A 21,536-nucleotide genomic window follows, 5' to 3' on the forward strand; every position below is an offset into this window, starting at 1 on the left:
ACTTTGATGACAAATCGAATCTGAATTCCTCCATTTTCCCCGAACGTGTAGGGATCGTAGATCTTCTTCAACCGCGTGCAGCCAGCGAGTTTGCGGCCGCCCACGAAGTCGCCTACCTCTACCGGGTTCTCTGCTGAATATTGTTTTTGCTATTCTTTCTTCCGACATTCGCACTACGTGTCCAGCCCACTGAAGTCAGCCGTATTTTATACGTTTCACAATATTCGCATCTTCGTACACTTGGTACAACTCGTGATTCATGCGTCTGTGCCACACTCCATTTTCTTGTTTCCCACCGAGAATTGTCCGCAGCACTTTGCGCTCAAAAACTCCAAAAGCTTTTCGGTCTACCTCATTTAACGTCCACGCTTCGTGATCGTAGAGGGCAACCGGAAGAATCAGCGTCTTATACGGAGCGAATTTGGTTGCGTTTGCAAGTTACGGGACCTAAGCTGGCTACACAATCCGTAAAAGGCCCTGTTGGCGCAACACATGAACGGCGTGGTCTAGGCGCCCTTTGTAGCAGCAGCAGCGCAGCAGTACATTCAATTGAGATAGTTTTGTCTCTGCTTTATTCTGTTGCTAGCAGCAAGCAGCCCAACGGTTATTGTTACCATTGAATTGGGCTGCGTGGTGCTAGCTTGCATGCGTATCGCACAAGCGATGCGCCTTTACATGTTTGTAATGTCCGTACTATCGCTGCCGCCTATAAAAGCGGCAGCGTTCCCTTTATGTAATTAGTTGTAAGAATCGAACCACCACAGAGCAGGAGCACTGCCTCTCTGTGGTGCGCAATAAATAGTTGATCGTGTAAGAAGTAGTTCGTCGTTACCTTTTCCTCCGGTGGAATAATACACAACGTGGGGCCTTAATCAACCGCTGGACGAAACATTGGTGCCGTGACCAGGATGAAGGACGCCCCGGAGGACTATCGGACGGACCACGGATTACCTACGCCACTCTCGACAACTCACCATGGGCCGAACTGTCGCCCACCGGATCGAAGCATCCGCTCCTTGGACCGTAGCGTCCCCCCGCCGGACCCTTGCGTCCACTGTTGGACCCCTGCGTCCCCCCTGTCGGACCCCTGCGTCCCCCGTCGGATCCCTGCATCCACCCGTGTCGGACCGTAGCGTCCCCCTGTAGGACCCCAGCGTCCACCCACCGGACCGTAGCGTCCCCCCGTCGGATCCTAGCATCCATTATCGGACCCCGGCGTCTACCATCGGACCACTGCCGTCCACCCCGAATGTGCCACCGTCGGACCCCCAGCGTAGGGCTGAAGAGTCACCCTGTCGAATCGTTCATCCTTGGGACCCCAGCGTCCACCTGCAGGGCCGAAGCGTCGACCTGCCGAAACCAATTTTCCTTCAATCGGACCGCCAGCGTCATCAATCAAACCATCCATAGTCGTCTCAAACAGGAATCAAACACCAGTCCGTGTGAAGTGAATCAAGCAATCAAGCCATCCGTCGTCGTCGCAAATAGGAATCAAACAAGTGACTGGAGATATCCCAATCGAAACCACAGCAGTGTGAAGTGAGACAGCCGATCATCCCAATCAACCCAGTCGCGCGAATGATAACGACAAGCAGAAATATTACCTGGCCGACTGCGCACATCGTCGTCGTCAACGTCCGAACAACTCTGCCCAGCCGAGCGAGCTCCAGCGCAGCGTGCCGACAATGCAATTGAAAACGGTCGTTTTCGGGCGGGAGTATGTTGGCGCAACACATGAACGGCGTGGTCTAGGCGCCCTCAGTAGCAGCAGCAGCGCAGCAGTACATTCAATTGAGATAGTTTTGTCTCTGCTTTATTCTGTTGCTAGCAGCAAGCAGCCCAACGGTTATTGTTACCATTGAATTGGGCTGCGTGGTGCTAGCTTGAATGCGTATCGCACAAGCGATGCGCCTTCACATGTTTGTAATGTCCGTACTATCGCTGCCGCCTATAAAAGCGGCAGCTATCCCTATGTGTAATTAGTTGTAAGCAAAGTACCACCACAGAGCAGGAGCACTGCCTCTCTGTGGTGCGCAATAAAACGTGATTAGTCTAGAAGTAGTTCGTTTCTTCTCCTTATCCTCTGGGAGGAAAATACACAACGTGGGGCCTAGTCAACCGCTGGACGAAACAGGCCCTATTCGCATCTGCAATAAGCCTTTTCACTTCACGGGTAACGTCATTGTCACATGTCAAAGTGTTCCAAGATAAACAAACTCTTCAACAACTTCAAACACATCCCCATCAAACACTACCTCAGCACTAACACCACTAGGCCTGCTTCTGTCTCTACCCGCTATCATGTACTTGGTCTTGGTAGAGTTAATCGTCAAGCCTATCCTCGCTGTCTCCCTCTTCAGAGGAGCATAGGCATCCTCCACTGCCCTACGATCGATGCCGATGAGATCAATATCGTCCGCAAAACCGAGAAGCATGTGTGACCGTTTGATGATAGAGCCATTCCTCTGCACGTCTGACCTCCTAATCGCTCCTTCGAGTGCAATGTTGAACAATAAATTTGAAAGAGCATCCCCCTGCTTCAATCCATCCATCCAAGGTCACAAACGACGTAAACACTTCGTCCGCGATCCGAATACTTGATTTTGATCCATCCAGTGTTGCGCGTATAAGCCTAATTAGTTTCGCCGGAAAACCATGTTCTGACATTATCTGCCAAAGCTCATTTCTTTTCAATGAATCTTACGCTGCTTTAAAATCAATGAAAAGATGGTGAGTCTGCAAGTTATATTCCTGAAATTTATCTGGGATCATCCGCAGGATAAACATTTGATCTGTCGTTGATCGGCCCTCACGAAAACCAGCCTGGTATTCGCCGACGAAAGACTCCTCAAGAGGTCGCAGTCTGTTGAACAGGTCACGCGACAGTATCTTGTACGCCGAATTTAAAAGGGCAATCCCTCTGTAATTGGCACATTTCAGTCTGTGCCCTTTCGTGTAGATTGGGCATATGAGGCCATCCAACCAGTTGATGGGCAATTCTTCATCCTCCCAAATCTTTATAATAATCTGGTGGCTTCCGTGCTTAAGAAGTTCGACCGGGATCTCATCCTTCCCAGCAGCCTTGCTGTTTTTCAGCTCCTTAAGGGCCCTTTTAACCTCATCCAGTGTTGGTGGTTCCACTGCTTGACCGTCATCTATTATGTTAATCCTGTTCCTGGGTGATCCTTCGCTGCTACCATTCAACAAATCTTCGAAGTGCTCCTTCCACCTGGCTGCCACCATTGTTTTGCCTGTCAACAAATTTCCTTCCCGGTCATTGCACATAGCAGGCACTGGCGCAGTCTTGTGCCGCGCGCCATTGACAGTTGCATAAAACTTCCGCATATTTTTCCTGTCCATACTTTCCTGCGCTTCAGCAATAAAACTCTCTTCGTGTTGCCGTTTTTTTCTGCGGTGGATTCATTTCTCTTCTGCTCTTGCCACCCTGTACCGCTCCCTGTTCTGCCGGGTACCGGCCACTAGCATTCGACTTCTGGCGGCATTCTTTTCGTTCGTCACTCGTTGGCAGTCCTCGTCAAACCAACCATTACGTTGGCGTCGCTGAGCAGCACCTATCACCTCTTGCGCTGTTGTTGTCACTGTTTCGTGGATAACTCCCCATAAGCTGTTGACATCTCCAGATCCATTGGTCTCTCCTATCCTCTCGTCTAGCTTCTGATGGTACTGTGCAGCAACCCCTTCGGCTCTGAAGCGCTGGATATTGAAACGCATCGTCCTGTTGTTTCTTGAACTCGTGACACTGGATAATCGCGCCCGAATCCGAGTCAATGTTCGGGCCTCTGTAGGACCTCACATCTATGACGTCCGAAAAATGTCGCCCGTCGACCAGCACGTGGTTTATCTGGGAGCAAGTGTCACCACTCGGGTGTCGCCAGGTGTGTTTTCCGATATTATGACGTGCGAAGTAGGTACTGCTGATTGCCATCCCTCTAGCAGCAGCGAATGTCACAAGGCGCAGACCATCATCGTTGGTAACAAAATGAAGGCTTTCCGTTCCAATGACAGGCCGAAAGACACTTTCTCTGCCGATCTGCGCATTTGCGTCTCCGATGACTATTTTGACATCTTGTTTTGGGCACTCTCCGTAGGCCTTATCGAAGTTCTCATAGAACTTCGACCTTTATGTCATCGGGTTTGTCATTCGCTGGCGCATAGATGCTGATCTGGCTGTAGTTGTAGAATTTGCCCTTCATCCTCAACACACAGATTCGGTCACTTATCGGCTTCCACCGAATAACTCGCTTCATCTGCTTCCCGATCACTATAAAGCCAACTCCGCGTTCTGCCTTATCGCCTCCGCTATAGTAGATGTGGTACTTGAATGAAGTGTTGGCGATGGGATCCACCGCTCGGAATTCGCGTTCTCCAGTTTTGGGCCAGCGTATCTCCTGGATAGCAGCCACATTAAGGTGAATATATAACGAAGCCACACTTCGAATTTTCAAAAGCACAAATCTGAAGAACCGAGGGTTGGTTTGCGCTGAAAAGTTGATCGATTGGTCACCACCAACAGGTCACCAATCGATCAACTTTTCAGCGCAATCCGTCTCTTGGTTCCTGAGATTTGTGCTCTTGAAAATTTGAGGTGTGGCTTCGTTATATAATCACCTTAACGTCGACATTCTGCAGTTCACGAGCCAGGAGCCCAACACGTGCGAGTTCATTTAAAGTTCTCACATTCCAAGATCCGCCTTTCCAATCGTTGTCCTTTATTCGTTGCCAGGTCTGTTGTCGTTGAATCAATTCGATTTCTCTACTATTGCTTTTGGGGCCGTCCATTAATTACGTAAGGGTTTATGAAGGGAGGGGGGGCTTGAGAAATCTTACGCGCCATACAAAAATATTTGGACTTTCATACAAAAAATCTTACAAGGGGGGGTGGGGGTGTCGAAAAATCGTAAAAATTGCCTTACGTAATAAATGGACAGCCCCTTTCTGGGTGTTTGAAGGTTTTCAGCAGGCTACCTTGCCGGGGCCGAGCTGCCTACATTGCGTTGAAGGGACTGCCTTCTAAGGTAAAGCTGACGCGATACAGCATTTCATACTCGGCCGCAGGATGCCAGAACAGACGCTGTTTGAGCCGCACCTCTTTGGTGAACAGACGCTCGGGACGTACCTCCTCAATCTAGCTGAAGTCAGAAGGACAACAATGTCCAGCCTGCACTACCAGCTAAGCACACAACTCTTAGCTGGGCGGTCTTTGCCATCGTTTGACCCGCGGAAGCATGAGGTAGGAACTTGTGAGGAACAGAGCTATGTTTGGACGCTCTCCTTGTCGACTCACCGTTTTGCAGCCGATAAATCCATAAAAGTTTCAAATATGAAATCTCAAACGGTCGATAAACTAGATAATCTAGAATGTATGGATATTGTAATCTCAATCATATTCTGTAGTAAAATTTCTAATCAATAAAAAATTTCCTGATTGACTACGGAATTCCCTAAAAATTCCAGATTTTTTCAGGTAAAATAAAATTGCCTGTCAAATCCAGGTTTTCCAGGTTTTTTTTTCAGGTAGAAGACCCTGATAATGTTATTATATTCAATTTGATCCTGTTGCGTTTAGTTATAAAAGCTAGTACGTATACGGGTGCGCACCAAATATTTTTTGGATTTCTCCAGGAGTTGCTATAAGAGGTCCTCTTAAAATTTACCAATACTTCCTTTCGGAATTCCTCCAGATGTCCTCCAGAGATGTCGCTAGAAATGTATTGCCTGATTCCTTCACAGATTATTCCAGGGATTTTGTAAGGAAAAAAGGAAGATTGAGAAAAAAAAAGAGTGTAGAAAATAATGTGAAAAGAGAGGCAATGGTATAAAATTTATCCTAAAACAAACTCAACCGCACCATGAAGTTCCCCTAAGTTTTTCGTAAGACTGCGTTCGTTTTATTGGATTATGATTACTCATGACAACTTTATTGGAAGATTTCAGTTCTGAGTTACCTTGGGCGTTAACGGGTTGATATGAATAGCGCAACGCAACTGTGAAGGTCAATTCATTCATTCAAACTCGAGCCCATCAAACTGAGCTTCCATCCATTCCAATTCCAACATATATCACCAAAACGCCTCAAAACGTGACTGACAAACCTGTTCGTTCCAGATCTCGTACATCTCAAGAACTCGCCTGCGAGGCTTAACCGTAGTACTATTTTCGTCACTCTACACTTTCTCAATCTTCATTCGGTATGCAAACGGTGCGATGTCGAGTTAGAGATAAGCTTCTGCTGCTGGTGTTCCGCGTGACGACATTACCGAAAAAATGGGTCATCCCGAGCGAGCCATATAAACGATCAGCAGGTTTGCACCGCCGACGGCTGAAGCTGCGTGTGCTTGAGGCTGTGAATGCGAATGGTTTTGTTTTCATGAAATTATGTAGGCGATATAAAGATCCAATGGAATCGGTAACGGCAGGTCAGTGTTATCTTGGGAATCGGCACGATGAGACGAGGGATTGTCGTGACGGTTCTAGTGTTGCTGACGAGTGGTGGCGGTTTCTGCGACGCGAAAAGGTGGTTGAACTTGAAGAAACCATTACCGAAAGATCACACACTTCTATTTTAAGGTTTCATGGTTGAACGTGGATATTTTTATTTGTTACTTTTGCTTTTGTTTAAAATTGATATACAATATTGCAAATTGATCATTTCTGGGGAAGAACTGTGTTAGTAGCATGAATTTCTAGCATTGCACATAAGAGATAAACCAGCCCTAAGCTGAAAATCCTTATAATTACAAAATAATAATGATATTGCATAAAAAGTAAATGGACAGACACAAATTCAAAATTTAAAAAGTATTAAAAAATTTGTAAAAGTAATTAAAACTAAAATGACAGTTATCAGATGATGTTTACCAAGAAACATAAAATGGTGTGGTCGATCTAACGGCAACGATCAAGTGCAACGCCAAAATGTGATTAGATTTAGATCATTATTCTGTGTGGTTCCAGACAGATTCGTGCAGCATCGGAGGATATATTTTTCGAAGAAAATGATGCCTGTGAATCAACGGAAAAGTTTGCCATGATTGTGCACGGATGGAGGGAAAGCTGTCGGACGGAATGGATCGCGGATATACAGTCCAATCTGACACTTCACCGAGGAGGTTGCCTGGTGTGCATGGACTACAGCAAATACTCCATGGAGGACTACTTTGCTGGATTACTGCCCAAGTTTAATCTAATAGCGGAGGCTCTGGTTGGAAAGCTGAAAGAGCTGGAAGCACGAGGCTTTGATGCGGCCAATGGGCATCTCTTTGGGTTCAGTTTTGGTGCACAGTTGTCGATAGAAGCTGGACGACGGTTCGGGTTTCGGAAGCTCGGACGATTAGATGGTGAGTAGATCAAACAATAATGCATGCACAGACCAATTGGCGCCCATGTAAAATCGGCAGGCATTAACTTAGGTATTTTTGGAATTACATATTCGAAAAAGTATTGTTTACGTTTACAGTGAAAACAACTGTTGTAAGAGCTGCAACTTAACTCCATAGCAGTTTGGATGATACAGAATATTGCAGAAGTAAAGCTTATCGTTCTATAAAATTATTAAGCTGACGGATCATGACGCGGAAAAAGCCCCTCGATGATCCCCTCCAACATCTCTGGAGATTGGTCTGTAGGAGCCATTACACCTCTTGTCTTGGCCATCACGATTCTGCAGGCATTACCCCACGGATTCTCCCACGGACACCCCCACGGCACTCTGAGAGATGCCCTCAAAGAAGGTATTTTTGCTTGCCCTTATCTCAGTCTTCAGCGCAACTTTGGCAGCAGCAAACAACACCAGCCGTTCGTTTCACTCTTTCTCAGTTCGTGCTCGCTGCCGTCAGAATTGACCTTCTGACCATACAAAAACTTAGCTCGTTACTACAAATCCAGTACCTCATCGATCGTTTCCTGTTGTTTCCGGGATTTCATCAGTAATTCTTTCCGGGACTCCTCTACGAATTTCTTCCAGGCATTCTCCAGTAAATCTTGAAAAAACTCTGGAAGAAAGTAATCTTAGAAGGAGCTTCTTAAAGAATCCCGGAAGGAAATTTAAGCATGAATTCCGGAAGGACTTCTCTAAGAAATCCAAAGGACTTTTCAGAGAAATCCGGTAATGAACTTCTAGAGGAATAGCGGAAGGATATTTAGGAGAAATCCTAGGAGGATCTCCCGAATAAATCTCGAAAAGGAAAATAATACTTGGATGAATCTCAGCAGAATTTACTAGAAGAATCCTATAAAGTACTCTTGGAAAAAAAATCCGGAATCCTTGGATGCACCACTGGCGGAATCCCGGAAGGAACTCCTTGAGAACTCCTTGATGAATCTTGGGACAAATTCTTGGAGGAATGTTGGGAGAAATCCCGTGAGGAACTCGTGGAGAAATCCCTGGAGGAATCCCGGGAGATATTCGTGAAAAAACTTCTTGACGAATTCCTAAAAGAATCCCGGAAGGAATTCTCTGATAGGTTTGTGTGTAACAACTGTTTGTGGTAAGGTATTGGAGGTATTGCTAGAGGAACACCGGTATAAATTCTTGGAGGAATCCTGAAATGTCTTGGAAGATCCTGAAAGGAATTTCTGGAGGAATTCGGAATTTTATCCGGGAATGAGCTTCTGAAGAAATTTTAGAAGGCATTCCTGGAGGAAACCCCGAAGAATCTTCTGGAGAAATCCCGGAAGAAACTCATTAGAATTCCGTACTGGGACTATTGGAGAAATATTGAAACGAAACTCTTTGATAAATCCAGGAAGGGTTTTGAGGATCAAACCCGGAAAGATGTTTTTTTTCATTGAAGAAACCCTGAATTTTTTTTAAATATTTCCTTGGTATTATGATTTTTAAAGTTCTTTTTAGATAAGAAAAATCTGTAAAAATCTTGGAAGATTTCGGATACATCGATTAGCCAGAAACTACGATCATCCAACTGACGTAAACATAGCGCAGTATCCATAAAATACGGTAGAAGGACGAGCCAATGTTTTGGTTCGTCTCTTCCGTTCTTTTTTTATCTGCATTAACGAGATTTTCAGCCCTGGACTAGTTCATCTCGGGAACCACGCTTTATTTCCCTTCCGAAGGAAGAACTCACATTTTTGTGAGTTTGTCGGGAGTGGGATTCGATCCCAGGTCCTCGGCGTGATAGTCAAGTGTTCTAACCATCACACCAGGTTTGCTCCACTTCTGCCGTTCTTGCCATTCTGCATTTTTCCAGATTTTTGAAAAAAAAAAGTGCGTTTTAGTACAATGCCGTTGTCGCCGTTGCGCACTCATTGTGAACAACTGCATGGAGCACCATACATTGGGAATTTGCGGTTCCGTTTTTGCCGTTGTAATTGTGTTTGGGGTTTAAGCCGGTAGTCTCCCATTTCTAGGGTGGACTTGCGCAGGCGTGGTCGCCTCGCATGCACGCGAGAGCGCCGCAACCTGCTTGTCTCCGTTTAAACTGATGCCGTTTTTCTTTATTATCCAGTTCCAACCTGGGTTGGAACTGGATCAGATCACAGTTTCAACCCCAACCTGATTTCGGTTTCGCTTGTACTAAAGTTTGTTTGACGTTGTTTGTTTACACATTTTCCACCAATCCAGTTCCAACCCAGGTTAAGGTGAAACGGGACGCCGTGTTATTTTTCCTATCTTGCCTCTCTTTCTAACAATTTGCCTCGCGATTTTGAAGATGGCAATCTCGAGTTCTATCGCACTGAAGATGCTGAAAAACAATCAGCATATGCACTGCAAGTGAGCATACACAGTGATAGGTTTTTGTTGCAAAATATGAAGTAGAATCTGAGATTACCATCTTAGTAGCAACAGAGCAATGGCGGATATTTCCCCGACCGTCCCGTCCGCCCTTAAAAAAGAAAAACGGCTTGAGTTGCTTTCGGTCACGGCGGAGCGTCTGCCTGAATACCTCATCGTTGGAAGACTACAAAAAGTAACATCGTTAATCGACTCCACTCCGTTTCGACTTAAGGTGGTTTTGGCACCGACATTAGCCAGATCCTAGGACGTCACATCCTATCCTAGGCCAGATCGACATCGATCGAACAGGTGCATAACAGTTACAGAAGAAGACCCCGTTTACTTTGCCTACTACCAAGCCCTCGTAGGTAGTAGACACCAACTCCTGGACAGGGGTTTACCCGTCATCCATATCGCCGCCATTTTTGCGGATCCATCCGCGACCCAATTTCTTTAGAGAAAGATGTGCGTTCAGTAATAGGGTTAGTTTAATAATATCAAGTTTTTCAATAATTGATTCGATTTAAACAACATCTTAACTGCTCTTACGATTCCACTCTTCACCCCCTCTCAGTTAAATGTCTCCATTCCAATCTTAGTCCGCAATGCACTTAAAGTTATGGCTTGTAGGGTCTTGGTAAGGATGTCCGCCTCCTGCTTTTGTGTTGACAAGTACACAAGCTTTACCTCTCCTTCTGCTACAGCTTCTCGGATAAAGCGAATCTTCGTATATTGGTACAGGGCAGCGTTTCTCAAACTATGGGTCGTGACCCACTGGTGGGTCGCGGGCTGATTTTTGGTGGGTCGCAAAGGCTTAGGCGATATTGTAACAAATGTCTTTATTATCTTATGTCAGCTAGCCATTGTGTAATGTACGAATACTCCCTTGGAAAATCAACAGAGCTATTTTTAAAACTGCGGTTTATTCTTAATGCTATGCAAAATTTTGTATTATAAGTCTTAGTCTGAAATTTTGTATTATAAGTCTTAGTCTGAATTACATTGAATATTGGCTCTGCTGTCTGTGTTCTGAAATCGATTCTGAAACTATGACTTTTCAATCAAAAGGATTTTCGTTGTTGCTTGCAGTTTGCATTGTTAGTCAGATATTTACACACCAAGTACAGCAGTTAAAATATAAAAAAATAATTGGAATATCAGAAACCAGTAAAAAAAATCAAAACTACGACAAAAAACCTTATTTTTACCGAACTTAAGTAAAGGCTAATTTAGGAAAGAATCTGCTGAATATCGATAATCTGAACATTTACAGTAATCAGAACAACTAAAAAGTGATTTCAATAAAATTATAAATAAAATAAGTGTATATGAAGGATATGACTAAAGATTTAAAAAGGATTCATCTTACCATCCAGCAGTAATATAACTCTGAAAACTCAACTTAATGTCTTCCATTTTGTAGTAGATTTTAAAATTCTGCAGAAATACAAAATTGCTACTACATCTTGAAAGAATTTGTATAAAATATTTAAACGTAAAACCTGTTCTGCAGTGCTGCTTGGAGTCAGACTTTATTAGAAATTTAGAAACCTTTCTAAAATTCTTTAAACTAATAGTTTGACGAAATTGGACACTTGGGTACCTTAATCTTACTTAGACTTTTACAAAAACACAAAAAGAGTACAATAATTGAAAAAAAACTATTTACTACTTACGTAACGTAAGTTTATCGAAGCCTATGGAAATGATAAAATGTATTTATTAAAAAGTCAGTCACAATTTACAAAAAATACGTTTTTTTTTTAAATACGCTCTGGTGGGTCGCCGAATTCTTTAAGAATCGAAAGTGGGTCGCAAGCTGAAAAAGTTTGAGTACCCCTGACAGGGTACAAGTTGGATTCTCCGAAGTTTGTCAACAGTCCGCTAAGCCAAATTGTTTCGTTTATTGAACTGCTCATTGCAATATATTCAGCCTCCGTCGATAACATTGCCACTGCGCGCTGTGTCTTGGATGGCCATAGGACAGTACTATTTGATTGGTGGTTCATGCGTGTTTCTCTTGAATGTCAGCTTCATATTCTTGGTGGATTGAAGATACTCGATACTATCCGTATCGTGAACTGGTTGGCAGCTAGATGTTCTTGATGCTGGGATCAAGACCGAACCTGTGCTACATTGCGGGCTACTTAGCAAGATACCAGGATGCTGCAGAAGATGCGAGTGTTGTATGAGTTAGCGTGGTTCAAAAAATCGTTTTTGCTCCACACCGCTCAATCGATTCGTAACCAGATTCTGTGCCTTCTCACAAATAATGAGCTAATTTAGTTAAAAATTGAGAGTGCACGCACAAGGCCTTCAAACTTTGTATGGGAATTACTATGGGAAAATAACGTTTTTCATTCAATTGACCGTAGTAATTCCCCAAGTGCCCTAGGGTGTTAGTTAACCCTTGTTACTCCTAGGCTACTCTATCAGCTATAACTTTGTCGAAGACCACATTCAAATCGGACGCCTCATTATTTAGTTATCGATTTTTATCCAACTGCAGAAACTATAACAGTGATCGTTCAGCTTCCCAGCAGGCAACATTGCTGTACATGGCGCCAAAGATAGCACACATAAATCATGGCTACTATGTTTCAAGGCAAATTGCAGTGATGCCCATCGAATAGTGTAATCATCATGATCTAAGATTTTCATTCTGGATAAAAATCGATAACTAATTAATGAGGCGTCCGATTTGAATGTGGTCTTTGGCAAAGTTGTAGCTGATAGAGTAGCCTAAGTGTACCAAGGGTCAACTAACACTCTAGGCCTAGGGCACTTGGGGAAATGCTACGGTCAATTGAATGAAAAACGTCCTTTTCCCATAGTAATTCCCATACAAACTTTGAGGGGCTTGTGCACTCTCAATTTTTAACCAAATTAGCTCATTATTTGTGAGCAGGCATAGAATCTGGTTACGAATCGAATGAGCGGTGTGGAGCAAAAACGATTTTTTGAACCACGCTAACTCATCTTCTTCTTCTTCTTGGCGTAACGTCCTCACTGGGACAAAGCCTGCTTCTCAGCTTAGTGTTCTATGAGCACTTCCACAGTTATTAACTGAGAGCTTCCTCTGCCAATGACCATTTTGCATGTGTATATCGTGTGGCAGGCACGAAGATATTCTATACCCAAGGAAGTCAAGGAAATTTCCTTTACGAAAAGATCCTGGACCGACCGGGAATCGAACCCGTCACCCTCAGCATGGTCATGCTGAATACCCGTGCGTTTACCGCCTCGGCTATGTGGGCCCTTACGCTAACTCATACAATACTCGCATCTTCTGCAGCATCCTGGAATCTTACTAAGTAGGCCGCAATGTAGCACAGTTTCGGTCTTGATCCCAGCATCAAAAACATGTAGCTACCAACCAGTTTACGATACGGATAGCTGCATCCTGCAATCGCCGGACGTAACTGCAACTTTGTTTCAGTAGGCGTACTAGCTGGTTCACAATTCTCCATTTCGAAACGTTACAGGATTTTCCGGATAAATGCTTCTTGAGATAGATACATTTCGCTCTCATTTCGTTGAATCATGATGTCCAGAAAATGATGGAGTTCATTCATATCTGTCAACTCGAATTCTTCTCTAAGTCGCTTCTTGATACTATATGCGGTTCGTAAATCAGTTCACGTAGATCACGATGAATGCTATGTTCGTTCTTTGTCCACGAACGTCCTACGCAATAGTCGTGCCGAGAGCAAACGAAACCCATGTTGAGGAGAACTTCGTTGAATTGATCATTCTAGCAGCGGATGGATTGTTTGAGACCATAGAGAGATTTCTTCAATTTCATCAGCAGCAGCTCTATTAGGGGCAATAAAATCAGCAAACCAACCTGGGGTCCTGCGCTCCCGACCACTGGACCACGGAACAATCTCCTCACAGCTGTTCCCGTTTGATAGTGGTGGGAGCGCTGATACACCTTCTTCACTGATACCTTCATCAGCAGGCTCGTACTCGTCTTCAGATTCATAAGTTTCTGGTGTAGCGTTTCCAGGCTCGACTGCTTCGCGTTCTTCTTCGTTGGTCTCAACAGGGATGGGAATGACTTCTGGGATGACTAACTTCGCAAATTCCTTTTTCTCCGGTGTCTTGAATGGGAAACTTGATTCGTCAAACTTTACATCGCGCGCTACGAACATTTTCCGTTTTCTAGATTCCACAAGCGGTAGCCAGTCGGGGCATAACCTAGCATCACGCTACGTTGACCAGATGCATCCAACTTGCTCCACTTCTGCTTCGGAATCCACGCAAAAGACATCCAAATACTCGTAGCTTACCAACATCCGGTTTCTCGCTATGCCATAGCTCAGCGGGTGTGACACTTCCTCTCAGAGCTTCCGTTGGGCTTCGGTTCGTAGACTGCATTCAACAATGCTTCTCCCTACATCGATTTCAGTGCGCCAGATTCCATTAACATCGCTCTCATTTTCTCCGCAATCGATTCGGTTAAAACGTCCTGCCACTCCATTGTATTGGGGGTGTAGACAACAGTCGATTCCACTTGGATTCCCTGCTTCGTGTAACACTAGTGTTGCTAGTTTGAAAAATAATCTCTTCCTAGGTCGCATCTCAGGCTTTCAATTTTCGATCCAAACGTTGTCGTCGCCATAGCTTCATAGACGTTGAAGTACTTGAAGACTTGAGATTTTTTGCTTCATCAGATAGATATCAGCAAAATGAGTGTAGTCGTCGATAAACGACACAAAGTACTGATACCCATCTGCTGTCCTCGGTGTTATATGGCCACAGACTTCCGTGTGATCCTTTTCTTTCTTCCTCACGGTGTGTCTGGTGGAAAACATTATTTAAAAAAATCGGTATCGCTAAAATACCCACCAAACGAAAGCTAAGGGTCCCACCTTTCATTTGAGACTTAAATGAGAAAGTTCTATCGGCGGGTCTAGAACAATTTTTTTTTTTGAAATAGTGTGATATTTTTTTGTATTTTCTCGAAATACTATTGAGCTTCTCGAGAATTTTTAGCATTTCGACCAGTTTCTCTTCGACCTCTAGGTTGCGCGCCAGGGTATAATGTGTGTTGGGCACTTTGCGACGATTAACTCAAATCCGCACACCAGCGCACAATTTGCGCGCCGATTGCCTATGCGCCAAGTTTTTCACTAGCCAAATCACTATTAATCAGTGGTTTAATGAAGTTAAAGCGTTGTTACCGTCAATAATCATCTTTGTTGTACATTATTTCCAGACAAAAGGAAGTTCAATGTTTTAGACAAAAAATGGAATCGAACCCTAAGAGAGAGAGAGCTGTTGGCGCGAACCATTTTGACACTTGTTTATTTACATTTTGTATGGCGCACAACCCGGCGCATGGGCTGTCGGCGCACAAGTTGTTGGCTGGTATGCGGATTTCAGAAAAGATTCGCAATAAGTAATAACGAAAAAAACAGTTTGGCCATTGCCAACATGGCTTTCCGACGGAAGATTTTTTATATGATGTTAATAACACTACCCACAAAAGCATAGTAGTCCCATGGTCATAAAAAACAGTAAATAGTAGTCGGTTTCGTAATTATAGGCAGTAATGCTTAAAAAATTGTAATAGTTTCAAGCAGGTGGACATGATGAGTTCAAATTTCAATTTACATGTGTACCGCATCATGCTCTAATACTCGTAGTTATTATTAAATCACCGTGTTCATCCTTATAGAATGCATTTGACAAAACTTTCAATTATTTAAAGAATTTTATTATTTTCTCTATTGAGCATAGACAAACAGACGTAACACTCTTCAATAGGGCTTGGCACATGCATTTAACGATGACTTCAAATTTCGTTTGATTTCCGCGATTCTTTCACCAGAGGTGCTAATGTTCGAACGCTTTGGTGTTTGAAAGTGTACACGTTGCTGAATGATACAAACGAAACTTACAGGGGACATGTATAAAAGTGTGCGTGTTAGGCAAACATCAAATCGCATCCCATCATGGCCGACAGTGTCTCGCGCGGTTCTACCAATAGGTGGATGCGTGTTCATGAAAAAGACAGCAAAAAAATGAATTTTCTCTAAGAGTTACGTCTTCTTGTCTGTGATATGAGGGATTGGCTGTGTGTTCCAAATACCATGAATTGGCTAAAACTGCAAACTGAACATGTTATTGATACTTTTACTTTATAAACAAGTTCTACAAATCTCTAGGCACAAAACATTGCCCATTTATTTGACTAAGCTGTTTTAAGTGAAAAACATCCTTAAGGCCACGATGTTAGATGCTAAGTTACTACAATTAATTACAAGACGACATACACTTTCCAGAATCCTAAGATGACCGCAACTCGATAATTTCTGGAATCATATCTTTAAAACGCGTGTATTTCTAATGGGGCAGGTGGGTCACGACACATAATTTGAGAAAGGCGGTCCTACAATAACGAAGCAAAACTTAAATAAAAATTTCGTTGATTTATTTAGTTTTTTGGTAAAATAGGTACTTTTTCATAATATCTAATTGTTATCCGAGATTTTTTGTTCTCAAGGCCGTCATTAACATAATCGTCATCATTGAAAAATCTAAAGCGGTTTTCTCGTCCAATACTGATATTTTCGTATCAAAAATGTATTTACTGTAATGCTGCAGGAGAATGGAGTACAGTGATTACATTTTTAATGCAAACATGAAATATCCCTTTTGCATCTTTAGGAGAACTGCAACGAACACTATCTTTTTGCATCATCGGTAGTAGTGCTAGGTCTGCCGCGTTTGCTCTTAAATTAAGAAGGAACTGTAGTTCTTGCAGCACTACATATTTCGCAATTACAGCAAATATCGAAACTCTGCGTAGAAGACTCAAATTATATTTATACTTAAAGAGAGTAATTCTAAAGGGTATGATCTCATCATTGAACGAATAAACTTTAAATGAGTAATTGCGATATATTATTGTGGGATAATACCAACTTCTATATCTGGTATATTTCAGAAAAAGTTGATCAATAATCTCAATAACCTGCAAATACAAATAACAACAAATTGGGACTTTTCTATTTTATTCTGGCTCAGCCATATAAAATAAATATCTAAATCTGTGAATATCAACTACCTTCGATGATATTGATGGTTGCAGAAAAAGCTTCTTCGAACACAGCACGCATATCTTGGTACGGTTTTCATCGTGACTTTATGATTTCATGTCATATTTGTTTCTCTAAAAGTTTGGAGCAAAGCTATGTTGAAATTGGATTTCTTTTATTTTTTATGATTCAATACCTAATGCTATACCACACAGCAATCCTTCAAATTAGCGAAAAATGTTAATTGCTTTTACAAGTACCAGAACGTATACCGGCCTATAATGGAACGTGGTCATTTCATCCGAGCTACTTTGTTGATCGTTATATTTTTATTGACATCCAAGTCATGGCCTACTACGACTGTAAAACTTTTCGAACATTTGGCACTGTCGATAAAAACGAGGAGAATGGCAGTCGAAATAACTTCTTCTACAAGTCAATAAGGAGAAGATGGTTAACATATATACCTAAATATTGGTAAAATTCTATTACAACTCTCTTAAATATTTTTTTACACTTGTCTAGGCAACATTTTGTATGGATTTTATTTAAATATGTTTTTACCCGTTTACTCTATTAATATGATACGTTACTAATGAGCGACCTCATACGAGCCCATTAGGTTACACTCAAGGTTGAAAGGAAGAAAATGCAAGTTAGACACATTCCACGCGTTACGTTTTGTGCGAGAATCAAACTTTTGCTTCCAAAAATATGTTGCCATATACATACCAACCAGCATATCAAACGATCAGATTTGGGTAGAAGATTCAGTTTATGCTTTCTAATTGGGAGTTGGACCTTTGTACTTCGAAAGAAAACAAGAAATACAGCGTAACAAGACACCATCGAAAAAAATAACGAGTTTTGACCGAACGCCAAGAAATTTGCTACTTTCTAGAAGCAGTTTTCAAAATGTCAGGTACTATTAGAAGAATATAGGTATTTATCTTCATTTTGGTGCAAAAATAATCAAAATCGACAGCAGGAGCCCGGAAATATCGTTCAATGAAGTTCAAAAACCGTGGTGTAGAAATGCGTGGAATGTGTCCTTATAGTAATAAATTTAAAAAAAAAAATGTTCTAGGACCGCCGATAGAACTTTCTTGTTTTAGCCTCAAATGAAAGGGGGGACCTTCAGCTTTCGTTTGGTGGGTGTTTTAACGATACCGATTTTTTTTAAATAATTTTGTTCTACCAGACACACCGTGTCCTGAGACAGAACTAGCGCAATTTCTCTATCCACAGGAACGGTCGCGACTTGAACCCCATCCATGTCGATTCTTTCCCGTTCTCTTCAATCCGGAACGGGTCGCCTGGCTGGGGTCCGACTTACCGACTTACCGGCGCTGCCTGCTAGCTCCTCACCTGACGGCTGCCGCACACGTTTCTGCGATTGCTTGTCGTAAGCAATAGCATCTGCCACACAAAGCGTGCATTATTACGTGCATGGTACCCCATAGGCTCCATCAACGATCGAGCATCTTTTTCATCCCTTTGTTCACTCATTCCTCGGTACGGATCGCTTGACACCTTCAATTGGGGTTAGTAGTGCTATTTTTAGCCGAACCGGCCAAAGCCTACGATCCATCTTCCTCTTCATCTTCTTGGTGTAACGTACTCTGCCTCTCAGCTTAGTGTTCTATAAGCACTTCCACAGTTATTATCTGAGAGCTTCCTCTGCCGATGGCCACTTGTTTTGTTTATCGTGTGGCATGCACTCTTTATGACGACTTTATGCCCAAGGAGGTCAAGGAAATTTCCATTACGAAAAGTTCCTAGACCGATCGAGAATCGAACCCGTCACCCTTGGCATGCACCGTGCCATTTTTTAACCTTAAGTTTTTTTCTAATTCATGATCGATGCGTTGTGCATATTCTCAATTTAGTTGAAAATCGAAGTTTTCGACTAGTGAAGTTGGATTTTTCTCCAAATCCGTGCATTGGACCTAGCTACGGAAGTGATGCGCTGTATAGTAAACCTGGTCCGCTATACAGCGCACCACTTCCGAAGTTAGGTCCGACGCACGGATTTGGGGAAAAATCCAATTTCGCTAGTCGGAAATTCCGGGTTTCAACTGCACGGAGAATATTGTGTCTGTAATAAATGTATCATCAATGCTCAAATAAAATTTAATTTCCAGCTTGCGAACCGGCCGGACCCGGTTTCGATTCCGATCGGGTCTTTGCCATGTTGGACCCGAAATTCGCAGCGAAAAAAGTCCAATGCATCCACACCAGCAGCGATAAGGGAACGTTTCGTCGCGAATGCCACCAGGATTGGAACATGGGTAATTGCGGCACAAATCAACTGGCAGCCGGCCCATACCCGAAGGGATCGCATGGGTTGTGCCCGTATTTCTACAACAGTGCGTTCGCGAACGAGTTCCGTGCCATCCCGAAACCGAACGAGTGTTTATCGTTCCGGGCCGTTTGGCCCATTTCGGACCGTGTTCGGATGGGTTATTTCGCCGATTTGGACAGGTAAGACTCGGGAACAAAGAAAAACCATGTGAATTAATAAGCTTGTTTTCGATTTGCAGTGGCATCACCGGGGACTTCTTCTCACGAACCATCAAAACGTACCCATATAACGAAATCCCGAATGAAGTTTAATTGACGATTCTTGGATTATGGTGAAGGATTTTGCCGGAGTAGCTGCCTTTCGGTATTCTAATTGGAAAAGTTTACCAATTAAGCGACCCTCGAACGAAAAAAAAAAAAGGGTTCGGATTAGTTTCAGCATCGATTGGCGTAAATTGCTCCGGCAGTGGAAGGGAAGGGCTAGTGAAATGTGGTGTAATAAAGAATTTTTGATGAATATGGATTATTTCGGTTTATAATCATTTACTCAGCCGACCATGTGGGTAGGCATGCTTTAGTCTTTTAATGATTGGAGAATTTAAACAAAATGGTAATGACGAAGACTGGCGCTCGAGCCTAGCTATTTAGCACTGTAGTTGGAGGAAATGCCAATGCAGAACCCGTAGCTTCCGGGAAGGTAAGCCCAGCTCCCTGGGTTAGTGGGTTGGTGTCAGGCCCTGCGAGCCAGCCGTAAAAAAGACTAGCACCGGAAAATCAACAAGAGAAGAATACAAACCGATACCAATGGCGACGACCACAGCGACAAAAAGGGACTTGCGATTGGAAGCTCGGTACGTGGAACTGCAGATCTCTCAACTTCATCGGGAGCACCCGCATACTCGCCGATATACTGAAGGACCGCGGGTTCGGAATCGTAGCATTGCAGGAGGTGTGTTGGACAGGATCTATGGTGCGAACGTTTAGAGGTAATCATACCATCTACCAGAGTTGCGGCAACACACGTGAGCTGGGAACAGCTTTTATAGTGATGGGCGACATGCAGAGGCGCGTGATCGGTTGGTGGCCGATCGACGAAAGAATGTGCAGGTTGAGGATCAAGGGCCGATTCTTCAACATCAGCATAATAAACGTGCACAGCCCTCACTCCGGTAGCACTGATGATGACAAAGATGCATTTTACGCGCAGCTCGAACGCGAGTACGACCGCTGCCCAAACCACGACGTCAAGATCATCATAGGGGACCTAAACGCTCAGGTAGGCCAGGAGGAGGAATTCAGACCGACGATTGGTAAGTTCAGCGCCCACCAGCATACGAACGAAAATGGCCTACGCCTCATCGATTTCGCCGCCTCCAAGAACATGGCCATTCGTAGCACCTTCTTCCAGCACAGCCTCCCGTATCGTTACACCTGGAGATCACCACAACAAACGGAATCGCAAATCGACCACGTTCTGATTGATGAACGGCACTTCTCCGACATTATCGACGTCAGGACCTATCGTGGCGCTAATATCGACTCTGACCACTACCTGGTGATGGTTAAACTGCGCCCAAAACTCTCCGTTATTACCAGCGTACATTACCGGCGGCCGCCCCGGTACGATCTAGAGCGACTGAAGCAACCGGATGTCGCCACCGCATACGCGCAGAATCTCGAGGCAGCGTTGCCGGACGAGGGTGTGCTCGATGTGGCCCCTCTAGAGGACTGCTGGAGTACAGTCAAAGCAGCCATCAACAACGCAGCCGAGAGCACTATCGGGTACGTAGAACGGAGTCGACGAAACGATTGGTTCGACGAGGAGTGCAGAGCGGTTCTGGAGGAGAAGGATGCAGCGCGGGCGGTAATGCTGCAGCATGGAACCCGACAGAATGCACGGTGTGCCAAAAACCGTTATTAACAAATAAAAATTTCCACCCCAGTGGCACCCGGCATTCGAAAGATATACTAGTCTAGTATCTCCTCTGAACGGCATACGGTGTTCTTCATATCTTAAACAAATAATAACACTGCTAAACAAAATTTAAAAAAAATCGTATTATGAGATGAGAAAAAAAGAACAGGGTTTTGGAACTATAGAAGTGTCATAGTGAAAGAATTTTCGAAAAAATATTGGACTTCACAGTTAAAGACCGAAGTTTGAATTCAGATCTTGGGGTGTTCAACTGATATACGCATTAGAGTTTCTAAGGTCCCAAACCCCTATTATTTTTTTTCTCATCCCATGACGCGAACTAGTGTTGAACGGCGTCATGAGTTTCACAAATTCCGAAAGTACAATAAATATTCAAGCAATTCTCTGAAAATTTGGCAACATTTTGTTTTATCTGTATTAACGAGATTTTTAGCCCTAGTTCATCTCGGGACCCACGCTTTACTTCCCTTCCGAAGAAAAAACTCAAATTTTG

The 21,536-nt window shown here is 43.5% G+C and overlaps 1 protein-coding gene across 1 annotated transcript; it reads left to right on the forward strand.

Moving 5' to 3' along the window:
* The first annotated feature begins 6,013 nt into the window (after positions 1-6,013).
* LOC109396976 (pancreatic lipase-related protein 2-like) lies at positions 6,014-19,850 on the forward strand. The gene is made up of 4 exons (XM_062855873.1): positions 6,014-6,535; positions 6,976-7,358; positions 18,948-19,287; positions 19,347-19,850. Exons 1-4 carry the CDS (start codon positions 6,465-6,467, stop codon positions 19,417-19,419), a joined length of 867 nt encoding a protein of 288 aa, XP_062711857.1. The 5' UTR covers positions 6,014-6,464; the 3' UTR covers positions 19,420-19,850.
* The last annotated feature ends 1,686 nt before the right edge of the window (positions 19,851-21,536 follow it).

The sequence above is a fragment of the Aedes albopictus genome, chromosome 3, assembly GCF_035046485.1.
Source record: "Aedes albopictus strain Foshan chromosome 3, AalbF5, whole genome shotgun sequence".
NCBI classification, from domain to species: domain Eukaryota; kingdom Metazoa; phylum Arthropoda; class Insecta; order Diptera; family Culicidae; genus Aedes; species Aedes albopictus.

Bases quoted from the DNA above. Each gene is read 5' to 3' on its own strand.
- LOC109396976 (XM_062855873.1), top strand. From the start codon at position 6,465: ATGAGACGAGGGATTGTCGTGACGGTTCTAGTGTTGCTGACGAGTGGT. The intron at 7,359-18,947 runs GTGAGTAGATCA...TTTAATTTCCAG, and splicing joins GAAGCTCGGACGATTAGATG to CTTGCGAACCGGCCGGACCC. The intron at 19,288-19,346 runs GTAAGACTCGGG...TTCGATTTGCAG, and splicing joins TATTTCGCCGATTTGGACAG to TGGCATCACCGGGGACTTCT.